The sequence below is a fragment of the Carcharodon carcharias genome, chromosome 3, assembly GCF_017639515.1.
Source record: "Carcharodon carcharias isolate sCarCar2 chromosome 3, sCarCar2.pri, whole genome shotgun sequence".
NCBI classification, from domain to species: Eukaryota; Metazoa; Chordata; class Chondrichthyes; order Lamniformes; family Lamnidae; genus Carcharodon; species Carcharodon carcharias.
The window spans coordinates 214,280,343-214,306,544 of NC_054469.1; the positions used below are offsets into that span (position 1 = coordinate 214,280,343).

The window sequence follows — 26,202 nt, forward strand, 5'->3', positions numbered from 1 at the left end:
GTGTAAAGGAGGAAATAAGGGGAGCTTGTCAGAAAGGTACAGCGAAAATCTTGCAGGATTTTAATCTACATATAGACTGTAAAAATCAGATGTGCAAAGAGCAGGACCCTGTGTATTAATATATGTAACTTACAGTACACACAAATATGCCACACTGAGACCCTGACTGACAACCTTAAATTGGCTCAGTGTAATTCTTAGCACACTGAGGATTATTTAGCAAATGTTGGTTAATCATGGAATCACATCTAATGCTTTGAGTTTTGCAAGCACGGGCTAGTTGGGTACGGTCTGTACCTTGCCCGTTACGAACAGTGGCTGGGACATGCTGTATGATGCAATCCACCAGTCTTTGGGACATACGGCCTATATACCTGACATCACACTGGCCCTGAAATTCATAAACCACATTGCTCATTTGTGTGGTAGCACAATGTCCTTTTGGCTTGACAGCAGCATCCTGTCAGCGGCGAATGCCACTTGTGTTGTTGCTGCATGGTAGCAGCATGAAACAGCTAGCTTCACCTGTTGCTCAAATTTTTGAGATACCTTGCCCTTCCATGGTAACCTGAGGTAGACTGGGTACTTTTCAGGGCTGAAAGTGACGGCCTTAGGTCCGTTCATGAGTTTGCGCGGTGTGCAGTGTGAAATGACCTGATCAGGGTAGCCATTATCCTGCAGGATGCCTTTGATGTGCCTTATTTCAGCATCAAGCTTGCACGGTGAGCAAATGGCTTGGGCCCTATTTACGAGGTTGCCGATAAGACAAATCTTATAGCGTGTGGAACTGTTAAGAAACTCAGAGCGTATATTGACCAGTGAAGGTAGACTGCCAGGGGGTTCTCCACCACGGTTCTGGAAACATGAATTGGCCAATTGGTTGGGCAAATTGTTGCAACCAGTTTTGAGCAAGTTTTCCATATACACGGAAAACAGAGTCAGCATAAATAGGTCATTTTCTGGTTGACAAGATGTAACGATGCTGTGCCACAGGGATCAGCGCTGGGACCTCAACTTTTTACAAATCCTATAAGTCACTTGGATGAAGGGACTAAAGGTATCGTTGCTAAGTTTGCTGATGACATAAAGCTAGGTAGGAAAGTAATTTGTGAACAGGACATAAGGAGGTTACAAAGGAATATAGATAGGTTAATTGAGCGGGCAAAGATCTGGCAAATGGACTATAATGTGGGAAAATGTGAAATTGTCCATTTTAGCAGGAAAAATATAGAGAAGCATGTCATCTAAATGTTGAGAGATTGCAGAGCTCTCAGGTCTCTGTATCCTAGTGCATGTGTCACAAAAGGTTAGTATGCAGATACAGCAAGTAATTAGGAAAGCTAATGGAATGTTATCATTTATTGCGAGAGGAATTGAACAAAAGTAGGAATTGGCCAATTCATGTTTCCAGAACCGTGGTGGAGAACCCCCTGGCAGTCTACCTTCACTGGTCAATATACGCTCTGGGTTTCTTAACAGTTCCACACCCTATAAAATTTGTCTTATCGGCAACCTCGTAAATAGGGCCTGAGCCATTTGCTCACCATGCAAGCTTGATGCTGAAATAAGGCACATCAAAGGCATCCTGCAGGATAATGGCTACCCTGATCAGGTCATTTCACGCTGCATACCGCGCAAACTCATGAACGGACCTAAGGCTGTCACTTTCAGTTGTACAGGGCATTGGTGAGACCATATCTGGAGTACTGTGTACAGTATTGGTCTCCTTATTTTAGGAAAGATGTAAATGCATTAGAAGCAGTTCAGAGAAGGTTTATTAGACTAATCCCTGGAATGGGCAGGCTGTCTTATGAGGAAAGGCTGGACAGGCAGCTTAATCAAAACATGTTAAATCCTGAGGGGCCTTGACATGGTAGGTGTGGAGATGATGTTTCCTCTTGTGGGAGAATCTAGAACTAAGGGTCACTGTTTAAAAATAAGGGCTCGCCAATTTAAGACAGAGATGAGAATTTTTTTCTCTAAGGGTCGTGAGTCTTTGGAACTCCCTTCCACAAAAGGTGGTGGAAACGAGTCTTTGAATATTTTTAAGGCAGAGCTAGATAGAATATTGATTAACATGGGGGTGAAAGGTTATCAGGGGTAGGCAGGAATTTTTTTTCATTCATTCATGGGATGTGGGTCTCACTGGCTAGGCCAGTATTTAATGCTGTCTCTAATTGACCTTGTTCAGAGGACAGTTAAGAGTCAACCACACTGCTGTGGGTCTGGAGTCTCATGTAGGCCAGACCAGGTAAGGACAGCAGATTTCCTTCCCTAAAGAAAGGTAGTGAACCAGATGGGTTTTTACAACAATCAGCAATGGTTTAATTGTGATAAAAGCAAAATACTGCTGATGCTGGAAATCTAGAACAAAAACAAAAATACCTGGAAAAACTCAGCAGGTCTGACAGCATTTGCAGAGAGGAACACAGTTAACGTTTCAAGTTTGAACGACTCTTCATCAGAACTAAGGAAAAATAGAAAAGAGGTAAAATATAAGCTGGTTTAAGGGGGGTGGGTGGGACACGTAGAGCTGGATAGAGGGCCAGTGATAGGTGGAGATAACCAAAAGATGTCACAGACAAAAGGACAAAGAGGTGTTGACGGTGGTGATATTAGTTAAGAAAAGTGCTAATGGGGACATTAAGGGTAGAAAACAGGACGAGCAAGGTACAGATAGCTCTAGTGGGGGTAGGCTAAAAGGTAGAGATAAAACAATGGATGGAAATAAGTGGGAAAAGAAAAATCTATATAAACTATTGGAAAAAGGGGGATCGGAAAGGGAGTGGGGATGGAGGAGAGAGTTCATGATCTAAAATTGTTGAACTCATTATTCAGTCCGGAAGGCTGTAAAGTATCTAGTCGGAAGATGAGGTGCTGTTCCTCCAGTTTGTGTTGAGCTTCAGTGGAACAATGCAGCAGGCCAAGGACGGACATGTGGGCATGAGATCAGGGTGGAGTGTTGAAATGGCAAGTGACAGGGAGGTCTGGGTCATGTGGATTTTTATTGGATTCACATTTCACCATCTGCCATGGTGGGATTTGGGATGTGCTATGAAGGAGCCTTGGCGAGTTGCCTTTATGAACATATTGCTCCTGTGTAAGGATTACAGGCGTATACTTGTGTAGGCACTGACAGATATATATTGGCCAAAAATAAATGGGGAGCACAATTGTGTGTAGGTGCTGGGATGTACAAGCTCATGTACAGACCTATTGAAGCTCATTGAGTCGGTGATGTGACCTTTGGCAGTGGGGGGCATATCTAGGGTCCTCCCCCACATCTTACAGGCCAGAAATGCCAGCTGGACTAGGGCCATACCCCTCACCTTCAGCCAGGTATGCCCGCTTGCGCTGACTGTATGCTGGGTAATGATGGAAGGACAGGAGTTAGAAGTTCAATTGATTTGAAATCTTCTGGCCATACCCAGTCTGGCCTGTGTGTGACTCCTGACCCACATAATGTGCCCTCTGAAATAGCCCAGGAAGACGCTCAGTTGCATCAAACCTGCTACCGAGAGCTCTAGACTACAGCGGCTCTAGAAGGCGGCTCACCACTGCCTTCTCAAGGGCAATAAATACTGGCTTTGCTAGCAATGCCCACATCTTGTGCTGGAGCTTAGTTTCTGGCTGGTGAGAGATTGCTGAGCTTTGAGGCACAGAGGGATCTGGATGTCCTAGTGCATGAATCGCAAAAGGCTAGTATGCAGATAGAGCAAGTAATTAGGAAAGCTAATAGAATGTTATCATTTATTGCAAGGGGAGCCACCCAGAATGGCCTAACAGATTGCTCTAATGTAAGTCCTGATGAGTGCACAAGGGAGAATTTTCCATAGGTTTTCTGCAATTGTGTACATAGAAGGAAAACCACATTCAGCTATTGAAACCCCATATTCAGTCTGTCGGTCAAACAAACGGGCCACAGTTGTGTTAATTCACTGGGAACTATGGCACACCTTCTGTGACCTACTTCACCTGATATCTGAATGTACCTTTTCCTTTTGACACTGTTGCTTAAACTTTCAAAGGCCCATTACTTATTGTGCCACCTAACTTAGTGCCATCAGCAACCTCATGTATGATGCTCTATACTCCTTTATCTAAACCTTGATAAACATAGGGAAAAGTTGAAGCCCCTATACAGGTCCCTGGGAAAACCACTTAACACTCTGTACCAAGGAGGAAAAAACCCCAGACTATCCAATTTTTCACGCCTGGCAACATCCTCATAAATCTTCCCTCTAATGCAATTACATCCTTTCTGTAATGAGGTGAGTAGAAATGCACACAATACTCAAGTTGTGGCCTAACTAATGTTTTATATCATTTCAGCATAACCTCCCTGCTCTTATATTCTATGTCCTGGCTAATAAAAGGATTCCATCTCCCTTCTTAACCACCTTATCGACCTATTCTGCTACCTTCAGGGATTTGTGGACATTCACTCCAAGGTCCCTCACTTGCTCTAAGCCTCTCAATATCCTCCCATTTATTATGAAAGAATTATTATTAGGAGAGGTGAAATTTAAAAACCTAGTAATACAATGGAAAATTTACATTCAAAGGGAAAGCTAGGTATAAACTGAGAGGAGTTTGTGTGTGTGAGTCAGAGGCATTTAACATTTAACCAGCCTGCAAGCCTACAACTGTCTGCAAAGGAACCAAATTGCAAGGAACCTCAATATGAATTCATAACGTCAAATGTGCTTTGCTGGTGTCTGTTTAAAGTCTATGCACAGAATTTTGCCCTTGGTGTGGGGGCTTGGCAGGAGCAGTCAGGAAGCTGACCGCCGCCCGTGATCAGGCCCGGAAGGCAATTTCACACTGGCGGGTGAATTAAGGCCTGCCTCGCGTGAAATGTGAGCGGCAGCGCTGAGCGCTTTGCCTTGTTTGACTTCCCAAAATGCATCACCTCACAGCTTCTCTGGGTTGAATCCCATTTGCCACTTTTCTGCCCAACTGACCAGTCCATTGCTGCAGACTACCATGATCCTCCTCGCTTTCAACCATGTGGTCAATTTTTGTTTCATCTGAAATCTATATCCTGGTGTCTCTCTCCCTCTCCCATCCTTCTTAAACAACAAAGTGACCCTGGTCATTTTCCAATCCAAGGGGACAATCCCTGAATCAAGAGTTTTTTGAAAGACCATGACTAAAGCACTAAAACAGTTTCCTCACCTTATTTTCAATATCCTGGGGTGGAAACCCGCAGATCTGACAATCTTCAATCTGATTATTTTCTACAATTAAAGCTGAGTAAGTTCCTCTTCAATTGTCCTTGTACCTCTGGCACTTTATCCTCATTCTCTACTGTGAAGACCAATACAAAGTTATAATTTAGCAAGTGTGCAATTTTCAATTAGAGCACTACCTGAATCTGTCTTTTTAAGGACTCATATTATGCTAAAGTACCCTCTTTCTCTTTTGTATACACATTAAAAAAAAATAGTGTTGTCCTTGATATCCTTTTATGACACAGCAGTTGGTAAAGGCTGAGTTGTTTAAATCCCAGAGGGAAACTTGAACAACTGTCGTAACCTTTATTTTCAATTGTTATGTTTGAGATGCAGCTCTGAATTCAGGAATAAGACAACCGAGCCTCAAGAGGCTTTTATATAAAACTAAATAAAACATTTATTAATTTAACAACTAATTAAACACTTATGCATGTCTACAAATGACTAGCATAATAACTTTTAAACAAATCCCCAGAATAATCACTCCCAGGTAAATCTTCACCGAAGCAAGTGTTCTGATGTCATCGCATAGTCCCGCAATATTTCGTTCGGCGGGTGTATGTCGTAATCAGCAGCATGCCCAGCAGCAAATAAAAGGCCTATTAAGGCCATTAAAAAGTTAATTAAATTCAAATTAACGGTTGGCAGGCAGGTGAAAAGGCAAAGCGGCCTTTACATTTTTTTTTTAGAAAACCTCATCCACGGGCGGGATGAGGCTTCCTAAAGCAAATAGAAATCACATTAAAATTTTACACTTGAATTAAAAACATGTCTCTGCTCATAACATTTATAAAATCTTTAATTTTTTTATCTGAAATCAGTTCATCCCCCTGTGGTAACTCTCTGCTCAGGGAGATTATGTAGCTTGCAGTCGTGTGCATGTGCGAAGGTCACGCTCGCCCGGTGCACATTTCTTCCCTGCCCCCCCCGCACAGGCAGCTCTCAGCACTGCCACTCACGTTTCACTCTAGGCGGGCCTTAATTGGACCGTCAGCGTGAAATTGCCTCCCGGGCCTGATCACGGTTGGTGGTCAGCTTCCCGCCCGCCTCTGTCCACCCCCGTTGAGCCCGCACGCCAAGGGCAAAATTGTGCCCCTAGACTTTAAACAGACACCGGGCAAAGCACATTAGATCTTACAAGTTCAAAATGAGGTTCTTTGCAATTTGATTCCTTTGCAGACACAGTTGTAGACTTACAGGCTGGTTAGGTGTTAAATGCCTCTGACTCACACACACAAACTCCTTTCGGTTTATACCCAGCTTTCCCTTTGACTGTAAATTTTCCATTGTATTACCAGGTTTTTTAAATTTCACCTCTCCTAACAATAATTCTTTCTTTCCATCAATTTTTTTAGTAATATAAAAACGTTACTTGGTGCCTCCTAGTTAGGTGCAACATTTTACCCATTCTTTTGAACGGTTTATTCAACAAATGCAAATGTACTCTTTACCTTCTATCCTTATATTTATCTAATTAACATCTCAAATTACTATACATCAAAGCACCCAGACTAACTGGCTTTAATCCAACTAAACCACGCATAGACGCACACACACAGACATAGACTCTACTACAAGTCCAATTTAAAAACAATTTCCAATAACATTATAGACATTAATCTCTTCATGACATATCACCTGCAAATTTTTTCTTGTGTTCCCTTTTGCAGCTATTCGCACTTTCTTGGTATCCCATTGCTCTCCTTTACTATCTCTCCAGATCCCTGGGATCTCCACTATCATGCCTGTTTTTAAAGGGACTATATTACCTATAGACAGCCTCTTTCTCTTAATGTATGTTAGAAAACCCAGCTATCCTGACCTTTCCTGAGAGTTTTGAGGATGAAGCCCCCGCCTGCCTCAGGAATGCCCTCCCCGCTCCCCAAACCCTGTGGTTTAGAGACAGTTCTCCCTAATCTGACAGTTCCTGTTATGCCCCCCACCTCAGTAAAATCTGACATAAGGTTGGCCAACCTCATGCCTAGTGAGATGAGGTTGGCCACTCCCAAGAAGGGTGCAAGTGGGCGTGACCAGTACAGGCCAGAGAAGCAGCCTGGAATCCCAAAAGACAAATACTTTACATGTGAACAGGAGTAGCCATTTAGCCCTCCGAGCTTTCTCTGCCATTCAGTGAGATCGTGACTGACCTGAGACCTAACTCCATCATGCCTGCCTTTGTCCCATATACCTTAATATCATTGATGAACAAAAATCTATCAATTTCATATTTAAAATTAACAGTTGATCTAGCATGAATTGCTATTTGTGGAACAGAGTTCCAAACTTCTACCAGCCTTTGTGTGTAGAAATGTTTCCTAATTTTGCTCCTGAAAAATCTGACACCAACTTTTACTCGATGCCCCCTGGTCCTAGACTTCCCCAACTAATGGAAATAATTTCTCCCTATCGACCCAAGCCGTTCCTCTTAACACTTTAAAATCTTGGATCACATTATCCCTGAATCTTCTAAATTCAAGGGAATGTAATCCTGGTTTGCATAATCTGCCCTTGTAATTTAACCCCTGGAGTCCAAGTAATATTTTGGTAAATCTATGCTGCCCTTCCTAAGGTATGGTAAGCACAGCTGCTCACAGCACTCCAGGGGCATGGTTTTTCACTGAGTGGGCGGGCGTGCACCTGACCCGCTCAAGCGTAAAATGACACGCAATGATGTCAGGCAAACGTCCCGGTATCATCGCGCACTCTTGCGGTATTTCGGTCGGTGGGCCTGCACAGGAGTCAGCAGGGCCTATTCGGGCCATTAAAGATTTAATTAAAATTAAATGTTATTTTTCGCTGCTAGCCCAACCTTACAGTTAGCTGGGAAGGCGGAAAGGCCAAGCGGCCTTTTCACTTTTTTAGGAAACCTCATCCACGGGCGGGATGAGGTTTCCGACAGCAATTAAAAATAAAAAATAAACCTTAACATTTAATTAAGAGCATGTCCCTACTCAAGTGACAGAGTCACATGAGGGGACATGTTTTTTTAACAATTTAAAATTGTTTATTTTTAATTCTTAAATTCTTCATCTCCCGGAGGCAGAGGTGCCTCAGGGAGCTTTTCCACCGAGTGCACCCGTGTGCATGCTCAAAGTTGCACACTCGCCCTCCCCCCCACCCCCACAGGCAGTGTCCAGCACAGTGCAGCACTCCTTAATTGGCCCACCAGCTTGATATCGCGGTCCGGCCTCGACCGCTCCCACCCGCTCCCATTGAACTCTCCCCCCACCGCCCCCCCCGCCCCGGACGAGGGGAAAATCCTGACCCCAGGTTTCGTCTAATCAGGACTTTGTATAGCTGAAGCTTCACTTCTAATCCCTTCTATTCTCATTTGCTAAATAAAGAGGCCAGCATTCCATTAGCCTTTTTTCTGTGCCTGTTCATGAGATCTTAATGATCTCTGTACTTGGACCCTTAAGTGTCTTTGGACCTCCACTGTTTCTAGCTTCTCACCATTTAGAAAATACCCTGTGTTATTCTTTTTATCTCCAAACTGGGCGATCTTGCATTTGTCGGCATTGAAATCCATTTCCCTGTCTTGCCCATTCACTTAATCTATTGCTAGCTCTTAGAAATTTTATCTTTCTGCCTATTTTGCCTACAATGCTTTCCTATCTTTGTGCTATCAGCAAATTTGCATATGTGGTTTGCTATTCCACCATCAATGTCGTCAATAAAAGCAGAGAATAGCTGAGATACAAAGACAGATGCTTGCGGGTCACCACCAGTCACACCCTACCCGATTAGATAAAAGTAAAATACTATGAATGCCGGAAACCTGAAACAAAATGCTGGAAAAACTCAGCAACTCTGTCGTCACCTGTGGGGAGAGAAACCAAGTTGACATTTCAAGTCCGTGTGACCCTTCTTCAGATCAGATGAAGAAGGGTCATATGGAGTTGAAACATCAACTCTGTTTCTCTCTCCACAGATGACGACAGACCTGCTGAGTTTTTCCAGCATTTCCCGTTTCTGTTCCTACCAATTAGAGTTCCAGTCCTTTTATCCCGACTCTCTGTCTCCTCCCACTCAACCAGTTTCCTGATTAGGTCAATAATGTGCCTTCAATTTCATGATTTTCAATGTCAATTAACAGCCTCTGATGAGAAACTTTATCAAATACCTTCAGGAAGTCCATATAAATAACATCCATAGATATCCCCCTGTCCATAGTTGAAATGATCACTTCAAAAAATTTGATCAGGTTTTACAGTTCTTTCCTGGCTCTCCCTGATAGCTGAAAATGTATAAGGTGTTCAGCCACTCAGCCTTTTATTAGATACTGGTAAATTCCTGACAGTAGATTTTAGGCTAGCTGGCCTATAATTCTCAGGTTTCCCTCTGATGCCTTTCTTAAACAGCGGAGTGACATATGCAATTTTCCAATCCTCTTCTTCCCAAAGTGTCTTATTACCAGAACTCTTACAAGTTGGGTTGAAGGGGTGTGAAATTGTCTTTCCCAGAGGGAGCCAGGATCCCACCCTCTACCTAAGAGACTTGGGGTTCTGGCCTGTATGCATTGCCGGGCATCTGTGGAGGGACTGGGACCCACCAGGTCACCTCCCAGTGGTCCAGTTGCTTCAGTGCTAAAGGACACTGCTAGGTATGATCCAGCTGTAACTGGCAGGACAATGGCTCTTGCCATTTTGGGGCAAAAATGTTGCTAAATAAGGGTTTTACAGTAACAATTAAGCTTTTGATAATATATTTCACGGAATTGTACACTGATAATGAATTCTTCACATATCCTTAAGAACTGCTAACTAGACAAACTATTTTTGTTTTATAGCAGTAGTGGGTCCAATTAGATTGTGTGTAGTATTAAATCATTTGACAGAGGTTCAGCCCAGAAACTGCACGAGTGGGCAGAGAAAGAGGCTGTAATTTGGGGCACATGTTGCATCAGAGGGGCCGAATGGCCTACTCCTAGTTCATATCAGAGGGGCCAAATGGCCTACCCCTGCTCCTAGTTCGTATGTGTATATCAGCTAAAATAAAACTCGGCAGATGGAATATGATATGGGAAAATGTGAAATCGTCCACTTTGGCAGGAAGAATAGAAAAGCATCTTATTTAGAAAGAGAGAGATTACAGAACTCTGAAGTACAGAGGGACCTGGGCATCCTGGTACATGAATCAGGAAAAGTTAGTATGCAGGTGCAGCAAGTGACTAGGAAGGCAAATAGAATGTTGTTGTTTATTGCAAGGGGAATGGAAAATAAAAATAGGGATGTTTTGCTACAGTTGTACAAGAAGTTGGTGAGATCACAGGCAGAATTTTGTCCTTGGTGGCGCGCTCAGTGGGGGTGGCTGGGAATCTGACCGCCGCCCGCGATTGGCACCGGAATACTATTTCACACTGGCGGGCCAATTAAGGCCTACCTCAGGGAGATGAAGCGATTTTTAAAAAGAAAAAAATGAAGAAAATAAAAATGTAATAAAACATGTCCCCTCATGTGATTATCACATGAGCAGGGACATGTTATTAATTAAATGTTAAAACTTTCATATTATTATTTGCTTTTGGAAACCTCATCCCACCCATGGATCAGGTTTCCAAAAAAACGCAAAGGCCGCTTGACCTTTTCGCCTGCCTGTCAACCATTAGGTTGGATGGGCAGCGAAAAATTTAGGTTAATTGATTATTTAATGGCCTTAACAGGCCTTTTCATTGTCGTCGGGTATGCTGCTGGCTCCAGTATGTGCCCACTGACTGATGGCTTGACTGCGCGTTGACATTGGTACACTTGGCCGACATCAATGCGCGTCAATCTCTGCCCCACATCTGGAATACCGTGTACAATTTTGGCCTCCTTATTTAAGTAAGAGTATAAGTATGTTAGAAGCAGTTCAGAGAAGGTTCACTTGGCTGATACCTGAGATTTTGGGGGTTGGGGTGGTTATGTTATGAGGAAAGGCTGAACAGGCTGGGCCTGCATCCAGTACAGTTTAGCAGAATGAGAGGTGATCTTATTGAAACATATAAGATCCTGAGGGGACTTGACAGGGTGGATGCTGAAAGGATGTTTTCGCTTGTGGGAGAGACTAGAACTATGGGCCACAGTTTAAAAATAAGAGGTCTCCCACTTAAGATGGAGATTTGGAGAATTTTTTCTCTCAGAGGGTCGTGAGTCTTCGGAACTCTCTTCCCCCATGGAGCAGTGGAGGGAGGGTCATTGAATATTTTTAAGGCTGAGCTCGGTAGGCTCTTGACTAACAAGGGAGTGAAAGGTTATCAGAGGTAGGTGGGAATGTGGACTCGAGGCCACAATCAGATCAGCCGTGACCTTATTGAATGGTGGAGCAGGATCAAAGGGCTGAACAGCCAACTCCTGCTCCTAGTTCGTATACTGATTAAAAGTTTTGAAATTTAACTCCATGCAGCAGTGATTCTCCCACCTGCCCCCATTACTTAGCTGTGACATTTTAGTGGCTTGGTAGAGAGGGCAGATGTTCATAGGCTTCTCCAAGAATTTGGCCCAGGGTGCCCCTGGTAATGCCCAAATCTATTGAGAGTAGACATGGGTCCTATTTATGAGCTGATGCTACAAAGGCAAATGGTAATCACTCAGGCTTAGTATCTCCATTCCTGACTCTGTTCTCAGTACAAGGCCCTGTCCTATTGTTGAGTATTTGGGTATCTGAGGAAATTACATTGGTTAGTGGATGACAGGGCAAGGTTCCATCAGCCGCCATTGCTGACAAATTACCCAAAATCTTTTTTTTAAATTTCCTTCACAGGGACTGGTAACTAATCTAACCTTGGCTTCGAATATTCTGACTGGCTGGACCATCTACTCATTGAACATTGATGAAGCTGTGGCAAGAGGCTACTTAACCAAACTCCAGAAGGGCCAGAGGCTGACTCCACCAGCTGAGGTTAATGTGCCGTCCTTTTATTTAGGTGCCTTTAAGATTCCAAACGGTATTCCTGACCTGCCTCAAGACACATACCTTAAATTTCCTGGATGGTCCAAGGTAGGTGCAAGATTTGAATTACATCTCAATAATAGCAATGAGCAATGGAGTAAGCTGTATTCAGTAATGAACTAATACTTGAATAGAATATAATACAACACTTTACAGGCATTGCACCATTGGTTCCATCTGTTCATCTATCCAGTTATTTTCAGTCCACTTAAACTAGACGAATGCCAGAATTCAGCCCAATTAGTCTGTCATTGGATTGGTCAAGTGCCTGTCTTACCAGCTGAAGGCTGATCTTTAGATTTTTTAAAATATGTATTTTCATGGGACGTGGGCGTCACTGGCAAGGTCAGCATTTGTTGCCCATCCTTAATTGCCCTTGGGCTTGCTAGGCCATTTTAGAGGGCAGTTAAGAGTCAGCCGCATTGCTCTGGACCTGGAGTCACATGTAAGTCAGACCAGGTAGAAAGGTTAGCGAACCAGATGGATTTTTACGACAATCCGAGTCACCATTACTGAGACTAGCTTTCAATTCCAGAATTCTTCATTGAATTTAACTTCCACCAGCTGCATTGGCCTGGGCTGCTGGGCTACTTAGTCTAGTGACATTACCTCTGTGCCACTGCTGACCCCACCTCCATCATTGCTACACATTGGGGAGAATTTTCTCCCTGTCGGGGTGGGGGGTGGTGGGGGGTGGGGGGGGGTGGGGGGGGGGGGGGTAGGGAGCTGAGCGGGAGTGGGCACGGGCAGACGCGCAGCCGATCACCGCCCACAGATTGGCTGCGTGCCGCCATTTTACGTGGGCGGGCCAATTAAGGCCCGCTCAGTGTGGCACGCACCCAGAAGCGCTGAGCGCTCCCGGTGCGGGCAGGGGCGGTGGCGGGGGGGGGGGTGGGGAGGAGGAGGCTGAGTTGGGGCCTGCTCGCGAAAGAGCGCAGAAATCAGCCTGAGGCACGGAGCTTCTTCAGGGCGTTTAATTTCATTGTGAGAAAGTGAATAAAAGATTTTTAAAAATTATTCGGACATGTCCCCTCACGGGACGGTGTCGCACGAGCTGGGATATGTCTATGAGTTTTATTAAAATTTTTTATTACAGTTGAAAAACCTTCATGAAACCTCATCCCTCCCGTGAATGAGGTTCCATGATAAATGCGGGATCTTCGCCTGCACGCTCCCCGCCACCACCCCCCCCCGCCCCCGACCTTAAAGTTGGACGGGCAGCCCTGTTAATTGTTTTAATTGCTATTTAACGGCCCTAACGGGCCTTTGACAGTTCGGCGGGCGCGCAGCCGACTCTGGTGCGTGCTGGCCGAGCTGAAGATCGGAATGGCGCGCGGTGATGTCAGGACGCACACCCGAGGTTACCGCGTGCCATTTCACGCATTGGTGAGTGGAGCCCCGCCCCCCCCACCCCCACACGCCAGCCAGAAGATTCACGCCATCAACTTTTTATACTGTAGGACCTTTTGAGGCCACTCCATAGAAATTACGATCTGGAAACAGGTCAACAGCCTAAATGCCCCAGTTTATGGTTGACATCAGCGATTGTCCTAACCCCATGTGGTTGGTCTGTTCCCATACGTCTTTATTCCTTTGGTGTTTAGTGGGAGTGCATTCATCACTTTTACAGAGGAAAAGGCCCAGCCACTGGAGAGGGCATAAACCACCCCCCACCCCCCCCCATCAAATGCAGGGCTATTCCAAATGCCCTCCCGACCAGCCTCCCATCGTCCACCCCACCCAAAACTGGAGCTCATCCAAAACTGCTCCCGAGCCTCGTTCACCCATCACCCCTCTGCCACTCTGGCTCCTGGTCTGGCAAGGCCTCAATTTTAAAATCCTTTTTCAATTCCCCACCATGAAAATGGGGCAGCGTGGACAGACAGCTGGACAAGCAACAGGGACCAATGGAATAAAAACCGAAAACGCTGGAAATAAGCAGCAACACCTACAGAGGGGGAAGCAGAGCTGGTGGGCGGGATTTTCTGGTCCTGCCCACCCTGGGAACCCTCGCAGGAGGGATGGAAAATTTGACAGTCTAGCAAAAGGCCCCCTGTTGAAATCGGGCAGGAATTTCCGGTCCCGCAGCGGGCAGGATCGGAAAATCCCGCCAGATGTTTCAGGTTGGTGCACCTCTGTTAGGACTGGAAAAGTTTAAAGATGCAACAGGCTTTAAGAAAGTACAGAGAGAGGGAAAGGGGGGGGGGAGGGGAAGTTAAGAGCAAAAGGGAAGGCCTGTAATAGGGTGGAAGGCAGGAGATATTGAATGACAAAGGGATGGTGGTGCAGGGCAAGAAGAGATGGTAACGGGATAAGTAAGGAGACAGAAACCAGGCCTGGAGGAGCTGTAAATGGAGAAAAGCCGAATTCTTATCAACAGCAGCTAACCAAAATAATGGAGGCAGAGGTTTTGTTCCGAGATCGTCGAGCTCAATGTTAAGTCCAGAGGGCTGTAAAGTACCTAATTGAAGGATGTGGTGCTGTGCCACAAGCTTCTTTTAGCTTCATAGGAACGGTGTAGAGTGAGAGTGGAGTGAAGAATTAAAATGAAAGGCAATGGAAGCTGTGGCTTGCAGACCAAGAGGAAATGTTCTGAAAAGTGTTCACCCAATTGACATTTGTTCTCTCTAGTGTGCAGGAAACCATATGGTGAGCAGCCAGTACAGAATACTAAATAGAAAGTAGTAAAAATAAAGCAATATGTCACCTGGACGGCAGGGAAGGAGGAGGTGAAAGGGCAGGTGTTGCCAATATAGGGGGGAAACAACAATTTATAATGTATGTGAAGAGAGTGCTGATTGTTTGGCAAGCAGCATTGCCATGGAGAATGGTATCCTTGCGAGGTGTCCTGATGAGTGCAAGACGAACAGCTCAGACATATCTCTTTTTTCATGAAATGGTTCATTGTGATATGAAATTGGAGAATGATGGCCATCAATGCCCTAATCTTAAAAAAAATCAATCACTCCTCTATTTCTCACAGGCCTCAATTGTTTTGCAGATTTATCTTGTCTGCTGTTTAACATAAAAGTTGTTGTACACGGTAGCCTGTTTCCAGGCGGTGATAGTACCACTACGTTTATGTTAATTAAAATGTTCACTGGGATCCGAATGGAATTGTCCATGTTTCATTTCTGACCCAAGATTAAAGCATCTCAGACGGCAACAGATGTCTTTGAGGTTAGAAAATAAAAACCAAAAATGCTGCAAACGCTCAGCAGCTCTGGCAGCACCTGTGGAGAGAGAAAGAGTTATCGTTTCAGGCCTGTATCTTGCATCAGATATTTTTATTTCAGATTTCCAGCACCTGTGTATTTTGCTTTTGTACTTAATGCCTTTGAGTTAGTGGAGGACCTCTCTGATTGTGTAGTTCCTACAAGGTGTTGCACAGGGTGTATGGATCTTTTACGATGGTACATGAGCTAGCTTCACCTCCAATGTCGCAAGGGTGCTTAATGCATGCCAGTGAAGATATGCTGTGAGCAACAGGGTGAGCATCTGAAGCGCCTTGCCAAACAGCCTCGATTCTGTGAAGTATTGCAAAATATTGTTTCGGGCATGTTATCTGAGTTTTTCAATCCACATTTGTTCAACGACGGTGGTGTGTTGCCTTTCTGCATTGATTATGCGCTCTCCGTTTCCTGCCTATCAAACGTAATCATTTCTAATGTTTAACAGTTAGCTGTAACATATGAAGTAGCAATTAATTTTCCCCTTTTCGACATTGTAGGTTCACCGGGCTTCTTTTTGGCTAAGATTGGATAGTCGGTGTGCCAGTGAAATTCCTATTGACAGTAAATACAATGAATAGAAAGTTCTGACTCAAAGCATCAGGTTTAATGACTGGAAGAGGAAAATGTGAAAAGGTTCAGTTTGAAACACTTTTTACAATAGAGTGCAAACTTACAGATTTTATCACTGTTGTCCCTTCAAGGTGTTGAGACAGATACCAGGTTTATATGTTGATTTAGTTGATAAGACGTGCGGCTTTTTAAAAGTTCTGCTGTGTTTGGGAAAGTTGATGCTGTATTCCGCTTTGGTTGTGTTGAGGTTTTGTATTGCATTCCATGCAGGTTAACTATTTTTTTTTCTGCACTGATCGACAGTGGGGCTGTAGACGGGAAACTTTGAAATCCATAACTCATCTTTAGACTTACAGGAATTCAGAAGCCATTTTAGTTATTTTTCATCAAATGTGTGTTTTCTTGAATTTTCATTTTAGCATAGGCAAGTTACTCACATTTATAAAGCGCCTTAATGTCCCAAATCATGTGAAGCCCAATTAATTATTTTTTTAAACTGTAGTTTTGTTGTGAATAAATGTAGCGGCTGATTTTTACGCTAAGTTTCCACAAATGACAAGGTAATGAATGACCAGCTTGTCTATTTTTGGTGATTGTACTCAGCATATCGAGCTGTTATTCGAATAGTGCCAGTTTTTATTTTATACTTCACCCTGAGCAGGTAGGCAAGGGCCTCGCTTTCAACGTTGCAAAGTTTAGCCCCCACGATGCCAATTGTTTGTCTAGATTCTGCGCTCAGGTCATAGAATGTGGGGCTTGCATCCATGAACTGTGACTCAAAGCAGGGAGCACTGACACTTAAGTGCCTAACACAGTGCTAGCTAATGAGCCAATTTTTCTCTATTCCACCAGGGCATTGAGCATTGACTGGGCTGACAGCAGGGAGGAATTTTGGACACGCTCTCATATGTATATGCAATCCTCTAGTCTGAGTTTCCTTTTTGTAGTCTCCTAAGAAGAGCATCTACCCCAAAGTTTCCTCGCACTCAGAGATGAGAGCAAAGACACCCAAGTCAGATGACGACCAAGTTACACACAATGCGGAACTATCCAATGACAATTAAGTCTCATTGAATGTGGTCATTCTTTTTTTCCATTTCTCTTTATTACTTATGCTCTCTAGAACCAGGGGACACAGTCTCCGAATATGGGCCAGGCCATTTAGAACTGAGATGAGGAGGAATTTCTTCACTCAGAGGGTGGTGAATCTTTGGAACTCTCTGCCCGAGAGAGCTGTGGTGGCTCAGTCGTTGAGTATGTTCTAGACTGAGATTGATAGATTTCTACATATTAAAAACATCAAGAGATACGGGGATAATGCAGGAAAACGGTGTTGAAGTAGAAGCTCGGCCCTGATCTTATTGAATGGTGGAGTGGGCTTGAAAGGCTGAATGGCCTCCTCCTATTTCTTATGTTCTTATCACACTATTATAATGAGATCTATAATGTCAGGGAAATATTTTTAGAGCAATGCTTTATTTTAAGATACTTTTTCAGCAACTGTTAGTCCAACTACAATATTAAAGAGACAGGAAATCAGCACGGAAAATGGAAACGGTTACAGCCCTGGGGGAGTTGTGGGGGTGGGAGATGGGCGTCCAAAGCTGCGATTCAAAGATGTTGCTGCCAAAAGAGACAAAAGCCTCCAACATCAATCACAACAAGTGGGAAGCTCTAGCTGTCAATCAATTCAAATGGTGACACCAGCTGTGGGCAGGAATTCACCACGATGACATGTGGTTTCTGTTATGTTTTAATATTGGTACAGGCGATAATTTTTAAAGACTAATCAATACTCGTGGAGGTGATTGAACATTGCAGCTCTCATTTATTCTACTGCAATCACAGAACTAACAAAAAAACATGGGTTCTGAAATCCCATAATGCACTGGTTGCAAAGCACAGCAAGCTAAATAAGATATTCAACACAACATATTCCTCCCCCCTTATTGCAACTGTCAATTAACAAAATATTTTCTGGACTAGGGAAAGGGGGTAGGCTGCCAGTATGTCCGCTGAACCCATTTCAAGTCTCTGACTTTATAAATTCAGACGCTCAGGAGGTCTCCTCTCCCAGTGTGGTTTATGGCGGACTTCCAGCACTTTATTAGAGCAATGCTCATCGGAGACTGATGGCAACCTAAGACCTGCAGTAGAATCTGAAGCTGTGTCCAATGCAGGTGTAGGGGGGTGACCTCAACTTCAGTTGAGCTAGGTTAGGAGGTGAGGCTGGAGTCTGCATTCCTTAACTTGGAGATGGCTCTTCCATAAGAGGTGTATCCTTAGATGGTGCTTTGGTCAGTTGGTCAACATGTCTTCACCAGCTGAGAACATTTGCAGTTTGGACTGTACACGTAACAGGTCCTGTTTGAGCAATCACAGTAGCAGGAACCCATTTAGCTCCAGTAGCATAGTTAAGAGCTAGAACTTCTTGACCAGAACAGAAAATTCTTGGATTTGATCCTTGTGCCCTTCTCTCCACTTGGTTGTGCTATTGATCTTATACAACTTGTTATGTTTTTGTTGGTTTCAGCAGATCAAAGCAAGTGTGCAATTGCCATGCCATTAGTAGGAATGCTGGAGATGCTTTAATCGTAGCATGTGGTGTGTTTCAGTAAGTCAGCAGAAATGCGTCCAGGCGTTTTTGAATGGAGGAACATCCTCATGCCAAACTTAAAGTGTGTTTCATAGTTTGAACAAATCTCTCAGCTAATGCATTGGTGGATGGATGGTATGGTGCTGAGGTGGTGTGATGAATTCCGTTACTTCTCAAAAATTTCTTAAACTCTTGCAAGACAAACTGAGGTCCATTGTCGGTCATGAGTTGTCCTGGTCCCGTAACGACTGAATATTTCTCTTAGCCTTTGAATTGTACTCTCAGCGACAGTAGAAGATATCACGGAAACTTCTGGCCATTTGGAATGAGCAACCACAATGACCATGAACATCCTTCAAATGGACCAGCGAAATCAACATGGACGCACTGTCAAGGGTTTTTCAGTCAATCCCATGGATGGAGGGGGGCCAACTGAGGCACATTTCTCACACTCTGACATAAAGAACAAGATCTGGCCTTGGCTTCTATGTCTTGGTCCAGACCAGGAACCCAAAAATAGCTTCTTTCAATCTCTTTCATGCGAACTATTCCACAGTGTCCAGAATGCAGTTGGTCCAAAACAAAAACAAAAATAGCTGGAAAAACTCAGCAGGTCTGACAGCATCTGTGGAGAGGAATACAGTTAACGTTTCGAGTCCGTATGACTCTTCATCAGAACTAAAGAGAAATAGAAATGAGGTGAAATATAAGCTGTTTGAGGGGAGTGGGACAGGTGGAGCTGGATAGAGGGCCAGTGATAGGTGGAGGCAAAGAAGAGATTGCGAAAGATGTCATTGACAAAAGGACAAAGAGGTGTTGACGGTGGTGATATTATCTAAAGGATGTGCTAATGGTGACATTAAGGGTAGAAAGCAGAACGAGCAAGGTACAGATATCCCTAGTGGGAGTGGGGTGGGGGAAGGGATTGAAATAGGCTAAAAGATGGAGATAAAACAATGGATGGAAATAAATTTAAAAATAATAATCGAAATAGGTGGGAAAAGAAAAATATATTGAAAAACTATATAAATTATTGGAAAAGGAGGGATCAGAAATGGGGTGGGGATGGAGGAGAGAGTTCATGATTTGAAGTTGTTGAACTCAATGTTAAGTCCAGAAGGCTGTAAAGTGCCTAGTCGGAAGATGAGGGTGCTGTTCCTCCAGTTTGCGTTGAGCTTCACTGGAACATTGCAGCAGGCCAAGGATGGACATGTGAGCTTGAGAGCAGGATGGTGTGTTGAAATGGCAAGCGACAGGGAGGTCTGGGTCATGCTTGCGGACAGACCGAAGGTGTTCTGCAAAGCGGTCACCCAGTCTGTATTTGGCCTCTGCAATGTAGAGGAAACCGCATTGGGAGCAGTGAATGCAGTAGACTAAATTGAGGAAAGTGCTGCTTCACTTGAAAGGCGTGCTTGGACAGTGAGGAGGGGGGAAGTAAAGGGGCAGGTGTTGCACTTTCTGCGGTTGCATGGGAAGGTGCTGTGGGAGGGGGTTGAGGTGTAGGGGGTGATGGAGGAGTGGACCAGAGGGAACGGTCCCTATGGAATGCCGACAGTTGGGATGAAGGGAAGATGTGTTTGGTGGTGGCATCATGCTGGAGTTGACGGAAATGGCGGAGGATAATCCTTTGAATGCAGAGGCTGGTGGGATGATAAGTGAGGACAAGGGGGACCCTATCATGGTTCTGGGAGGGAGAGGAAGGTGTGAGGGCGGATGGCTGGGAGATGGACCGGACACGGTTGAGGGCCCTGTCAACTGCCATTGGTGGAAACCTCGATTAAGGAAGAAGGAGGACAAGTCAGAAGAACTATTTTGGAAAGTGGCATCATTAGAACAGATGCGACGGAGGCGAAGGAACTGAGAGAATGGGATGGAGTCCTTACAGGAAGCAGGGTGTGAGGAGCTGTAGTCAAGGTAGCTGTGGGAGTCGGTAAGCTTGTAATGAATATTGGTAGTACAAGTCTACCGACTCCCACAGCTACCTTGACTACAGCTCCTCACACACTGCTTCCCATAAGGAACATCTGTATTCATTCAGTGGTGTTGGTTGAGGGACAAATACTGCCCTGCTCTTCTTCGTATTTGTTCAATGCATCTTCTACCAGATAGGTAAGATATAAGGCCTTGGTTTTACATCTCATTCGAAAGTCAGCACCTCCAACAAGGCAGCATTCTCTCAGCACTACACTGAAGTATCAGCCTCGGCTTTCTGCTCAAGTCTCTGGAATGGGATTTGAACCCACAACCTCCTGATTCAGATGTGAGACAGATACAGCTGACAGATGAATAGCAGATGAACCAGGTGTGTACTGTCATGTGCCAGAACTATTTGCCACGAGAGCAGAGATTTAATGGAGGATGTTAACATTATGAAGGACTTTGATATTGTGAATAAAGTAAGACCATTTCCCTGTGGTGGGGAGCCACTATCAAGGGCTATTCAATTTAAAATTGTCACTGAGAGTGAGGAAACAGGTTAGTAAAAAATAAGTTATGTACAGTGTTGTTGGAGAATGCGTGTGAGGTAGAAACCATTGAACTTTCAAGGGAGAAATGGATAAATATTTGAGTGAGAGGAAGATGCAGAGCTATAGAGAGCATGTGGAGCATTAGGATTATAGTAGAAATGCTCTAGCAAAAATGCCAGCAAAGATGCGATGGGCCCAATGCCACCTCCTATGCTATCTCTTCAGGTGCCATGCTGGAAAAGGGCATTAGCAACCATGGACTTCCATAATTTTGCTTGGCAAGCACCTTGCAGTGGTTTGCCATTGCCTTCTGCAGGGTCTGGCAGATCAGGAGACTTTCCCACTCTTATTGCCTGCCATAGGCTATATTAAAAGGATTTGCAAGTTGATACTCAACACATTTGGTCACATTATGATCACATCTTCCTTGGCCATCATGCTCCAGAGTGGGAGTTGAACCCAGAGCTCCTGGCTCAGAGGTAGGAACACTACCTCCTGCGCCACAATCCCTCTTGTCCTCCTGAGCTATAAACTCCAACAATTGTACTTCTTGCCTCTTTTCAATTGCTTCAATAAACCTAGCACATTGGCCAGGCTTCCCCACCTTCATTCAGTTAAACTCGTGACCCTCTGCTGCTGGTTTCTGAAAAAATACCCTTGGTTTTTCCTCTGTGTGTGAGACAGCATGAAAAAAAAGATCATTTCATTAAAAAAAGCGCTTATTATGTTTTTCAAATACTTGGAACTGAATCTGACACCATCTTACCACCTCAGAATATTTGGTTTTCACACATGCCTACAAGGTAACACCTTCTATTTCCATAATTCAGCTCTTAGTCAGTAACATCACAAAGCAGACTAATATCATAAAATGACATTCTTGGTGTGAGGTAGTGTCTACTAACTTTTATTCTTGATATTACTGATCAGTTATCAAATAGGTAGTCAGCTAGCTGGCCAAACTACAATTCCTGTAGTTTGCATGTGTTTTGACTTGCTTTGGTTGCATACCAACAATTGAGGAACAGAACGTGGGCGCTCAATGATAGAACAATACATAAATATCACCATGGTTTACAATTTCTCACAGTCTGTATAAATACAGAATTATAAATTTTTGTATCCAGTAGACAAACCATCCCTTACATCGTCTTGTCTAGTTACATCTTGTGCATATTTACAAGATTTTCTCTTTCTTTAACATATGCAAAACCCACTTAAGTCAGTGGAAATCATTTTCAAAATGGTGTTGCAGACATATTGCAGACTTCCTGAGTTAATCATGTTCAGAAACACCTAATAATCTGTAATGTTATGTTGCCGTCCTGTGTAACCCTCCACTTTGTTATGTGACATGTGGGCTGGTCACCTACTTAATACAGCTCATTGTTCTGGAACAGCTTATGTTTACTGCGTTTACTGAGAATTCTACAAAGATAATACAGTGGTTCAAGATAAGTGGCAGAAGGTGTAAGGGGGACATGAGGAAGAACTTTTTTACGCAGAGGGTAGTGGGTGTCTGGAATTCGCTGCCCAAGTTGGTGGTAGAGGCAGAAACTCTAAACTCTTTTAAAAAGTACCTGGATCTGCACCTTAAGTGCTGTAAGTTGCAGGGCTATGGGCCGGGTGCCGGAAGGTGGGACTAGAAAGGGCACCTGGGTGTCCTCGGGCTGGCATGGACAAGATGGACCGAATGGCCTCCTTCTGTGCTGTAACTTTTCTATGGTTCTATGCGGTGATTTGCGCTGCTTATTGCAAGTCAAGCAAAGGTTCGTGCAGGGAAGTTAATGTTCAATGTTTATGTAAGTTTATTTGTTGCTTGAATTATGGTGATAGCCATTAAGAATTTAGCTGGAAGAGTGCATGGTTCCAATTGCATTGGAAATTAGGGGTTTCAGCTACAATAAACAACTTGATTTTTCTCTTTCTCTCTCCTCCTGTGCCTGAATCCACCCATATTTCTGGGTTCAGGCCAGCAGCATTGCTTGGAAGCAGGAATTCCTGAACTGGAATGAGATGTGGAATGGGTGTGCATGCCCAAAATTGGCTAAGGAAAATAGACCTGTGATGGAGGATGCAAACACACCCAGCCATTGTTAATGGCTGCCATCCTCCACACCTTTCTGGTCACTGTCTACAAACAGCAACCAGAAGGTTCCATCCCACTGATCTCCCTTGCTTGCATCGAAACTGAAACACTTGCTCCTTTGGAGGTGGGAGGAGATAGTTGGAGACTTTGGGTGAGATTTTTGCGGAGTTAGAAGCACTCCCAGAACCATTTGAAAATGGCGGGCAGGATCTGATTCCGAGACGCATCCTGCACTCCCGACCTAGCTGGTTCCATTTCTGGTGTTGGCATCTCCCAGCTCCCTTCAATTTTCATGGAGCCGGGCCAGCTACTGTATGACTTGTGGCTCACGGTCCCTCAGGAGAGTCATGAACCATCTTCTGGATTTGAGAACTTTTTGAAATGTAAGGTGAAAAGGTCTTACCCATGTCCCCTTGCCAACTGATAGCCCCACCCACACCCATGGCCCCTACTAATAGCCCCTTTGCCAATTCATGACAACACATGCCCCCACCCACCCCCATGGCTTCTCATACCCTCCATGACAACTCATGGCCTTTCTATGCCCATTCCCCCAGTTTAAACTATGTATGGAACCAATGGACCCTATAGTCCTAATGGCACATGTGAAACTGCTTAGAAGAAAAAACACTCATTCATAATTTTATCTTAATTCTGGTCCTCTGGTTACCAACCCTCCTGTCAATGGGCACAATTTCTCCCTGTCTGTGCTATCAGAGCACCTTATAATTTTGAACACCTCTATTATATCTCCCCTTGACCTTCTTAGCTGTAGGTGGAACAATTCTGTGAAATTATATTTGAAGGTCAGAGGCTTGAGTTGTAAAGAGAGACTAAAGAAACTAGGGCCTTCTCAATAGCACAAAGAGAGGGGATCCAATAAAAGTGTTCAAAATTATGAAGTGTTTTTATAAGGAAAATAGATAAAATATGTTTCCATTGGGCTCAGGATTGGGAACAGAAGAGTATGAGGTAAAATCAACACCAAAAGAATTAGAGGAAGAGGATATGGAAAGTGGTGTCATAATTATTTCTTTCAGAACTGGCACAGGTACCCCCTCATTCTGTGCAGTTAAATTCCAAGATTCTATACATTTAGAAAACCACTTATTGTAATGATACTGGCTGAGTTGCACTTCTGTTGTGAATTAGTGCTTCTTGCTCATTGGTTCAAACTCCATATAAAACGTGGAACTGGTCTTTGAGCCAGGCTTCCTGGTCCTCTCCAAGGCTGCACAGTCTGTGAACGCTGAAGGTTATATCAGCATTGTGCCCTCCGGTGCTGATACTACTAGAGATTGAAGGGAGCAGGGGTAGGGCACCTCAATTGTTTGGGCTGGCAGATACCCCTCCCCACCCCCAGCCCGGACGGCCGTGACACATTTCCAGTGCTGACACTGAACTGCACTTTGCCCCGCCCTCCATGCATCTGACTTGTTTTAAAAAAAAATCCAATCTTTGAGGGCACAGGAAACGTCCTCATCCTGGACCTTTCCTCACTATTGGGGCTTACAGGGAGGTCTGGTCATTCCAGCTTCCAGCTCCATGATGAGCCAGTACTGAGCCTAAGAACCAGGAATTTCTGGCTCTAGGGTCCCCAATCCTGACTTCGCCCCTGGCTATTGGCTTTGAGTGGAGTAAGTGGACATTGTGCCATGCTGGGAAATCCTTGGTTCGGAAGCGACCTGTGTGATTAGGTTCCTGGTGTTTGCAAACGTTTCTGAGAGATATGGTAACGTCCAGCAGAACCCTAAAAAACCTGTTCCTGTGTGAAAATCAACCTGTTGTCTCCTCCCAGACCACCGCCTGCCCCTCTATTTTCAGGGTCTAAGGTAGTCATGCAACAAAACTAGGTAGGCCTAAAGTTACCAGCCATGTCCTGCAGCCTTTAGGCCTGCAATAGTAGTTGAATTTCTGCCTCTCACAAGGACACACTGGGGAGCTATAGTAAATACTCAAACACTCACATACACACACACACACACACACACACACACACGCACACACACAAATACTGTCAAGTTCAGGTCAAGTCAATCACAGTGGATTTGAGATGCTTTGCAGCTGACCAACACAAGGAGAGGAACATCAGATCCACAAGCATGAGCAATATGTGAGGCAGTAGTTTGCGCCACGGAAGATCAGTTGATTTGAATTCCCAATCAACAATGAAAAGAACACTAACATAGATAGCAATACTTGAGCTGAAAACATAAGAGCAAAGTGTTGGCTGGGGGGGAACTCCTTCACAGAACATGGGGCGATTCATCAAGACGTTTACCGCCATGGGGTTTTCCCAATCAAGCACATCCTACACATATACTGATGTGGGTTGAGTCACCAATAATTTTTAAGGTTCAGATAAAAGAAATATGGGAGAAAGATTGATTTTTACCAGATCGGGGTAGGGAACAGCCAGTGCAATTCAGTGAGGAAGATGGTCTGGTTACTGGATCGTAATTTGTCTTTTTGAAAGAGGAAAAAATGGGAGAGATCTTTCTCCTCGAGTACCCTCAGGTGCAACACAGCCAATGGAAGAGTTATCTCTGCACCATTGTCTTCAGTCCCTGCCGTGAGGTCCGTGCCTTAACTATTGACTGCACTCCTTTCTCAGGCAGCTGTTTGAGGCTGAAGACTGTCCACAACCTTGTATCCATGCCTTTCTTGCTTCTAGACTTGACTGTTCTAACGCACTCTTGGCCAGTCTCTCACATCTATCCTTTGCGACCTTGAGGTCATCCAAAACTCTGCTGCCCATCCTAACTCACAACAAACCATGTTCACCCCACCCCTGTGCATGCTAACCTACATTGGCTCCTGGTTAAGCAACACCTTGATTTTAAAATTCTCATCCTTGTTTCAAATCCCTCCAAGGCCTTGCTCCACCATATCTCTGAAATTTGTTCCAGCTCTATATCCCTCAGATATTTGTTTTTCTTTGTTCATGAAATGTGGGCATCTTTGGCTAGGCCAGCATTACCCATCCCTAATTGCCCTTGTTCATTGCTGTGAGCATGGAGTCAAATGTTGGCCAGACCAGGTAAGGGGAGCAGATTTCCTTCCGTAAAGGACATTAGTG

The 26,202-nt window shown here is 44.3% G+C and overlaps 1 protein-coding gene across 3 annotated transcripts in view; it reads left to right on the forward strand.

The window, feature by feature from the left end:
• Positions 1-26,202, forward strand: part of glb1 (galactosidase, beta 1) — a 163,091-nt gene that overhangs the window by 83,344 nt on the left and 53,545 nt on the right. For all 3 annotated transcript variants that reach the window (XM_041183434.1, XM_041183431.1, XM_041183432.1), the window contains one exon: positions 11,979-12,215. In XM_041183434.1, the coding sequence (XP_041039368.1) occupies positions 11,979-12,215 (237 nt within the window). The remainder of the gene's footprint in view (positions 1-11,978; positions 12,216-26,202) is intronic.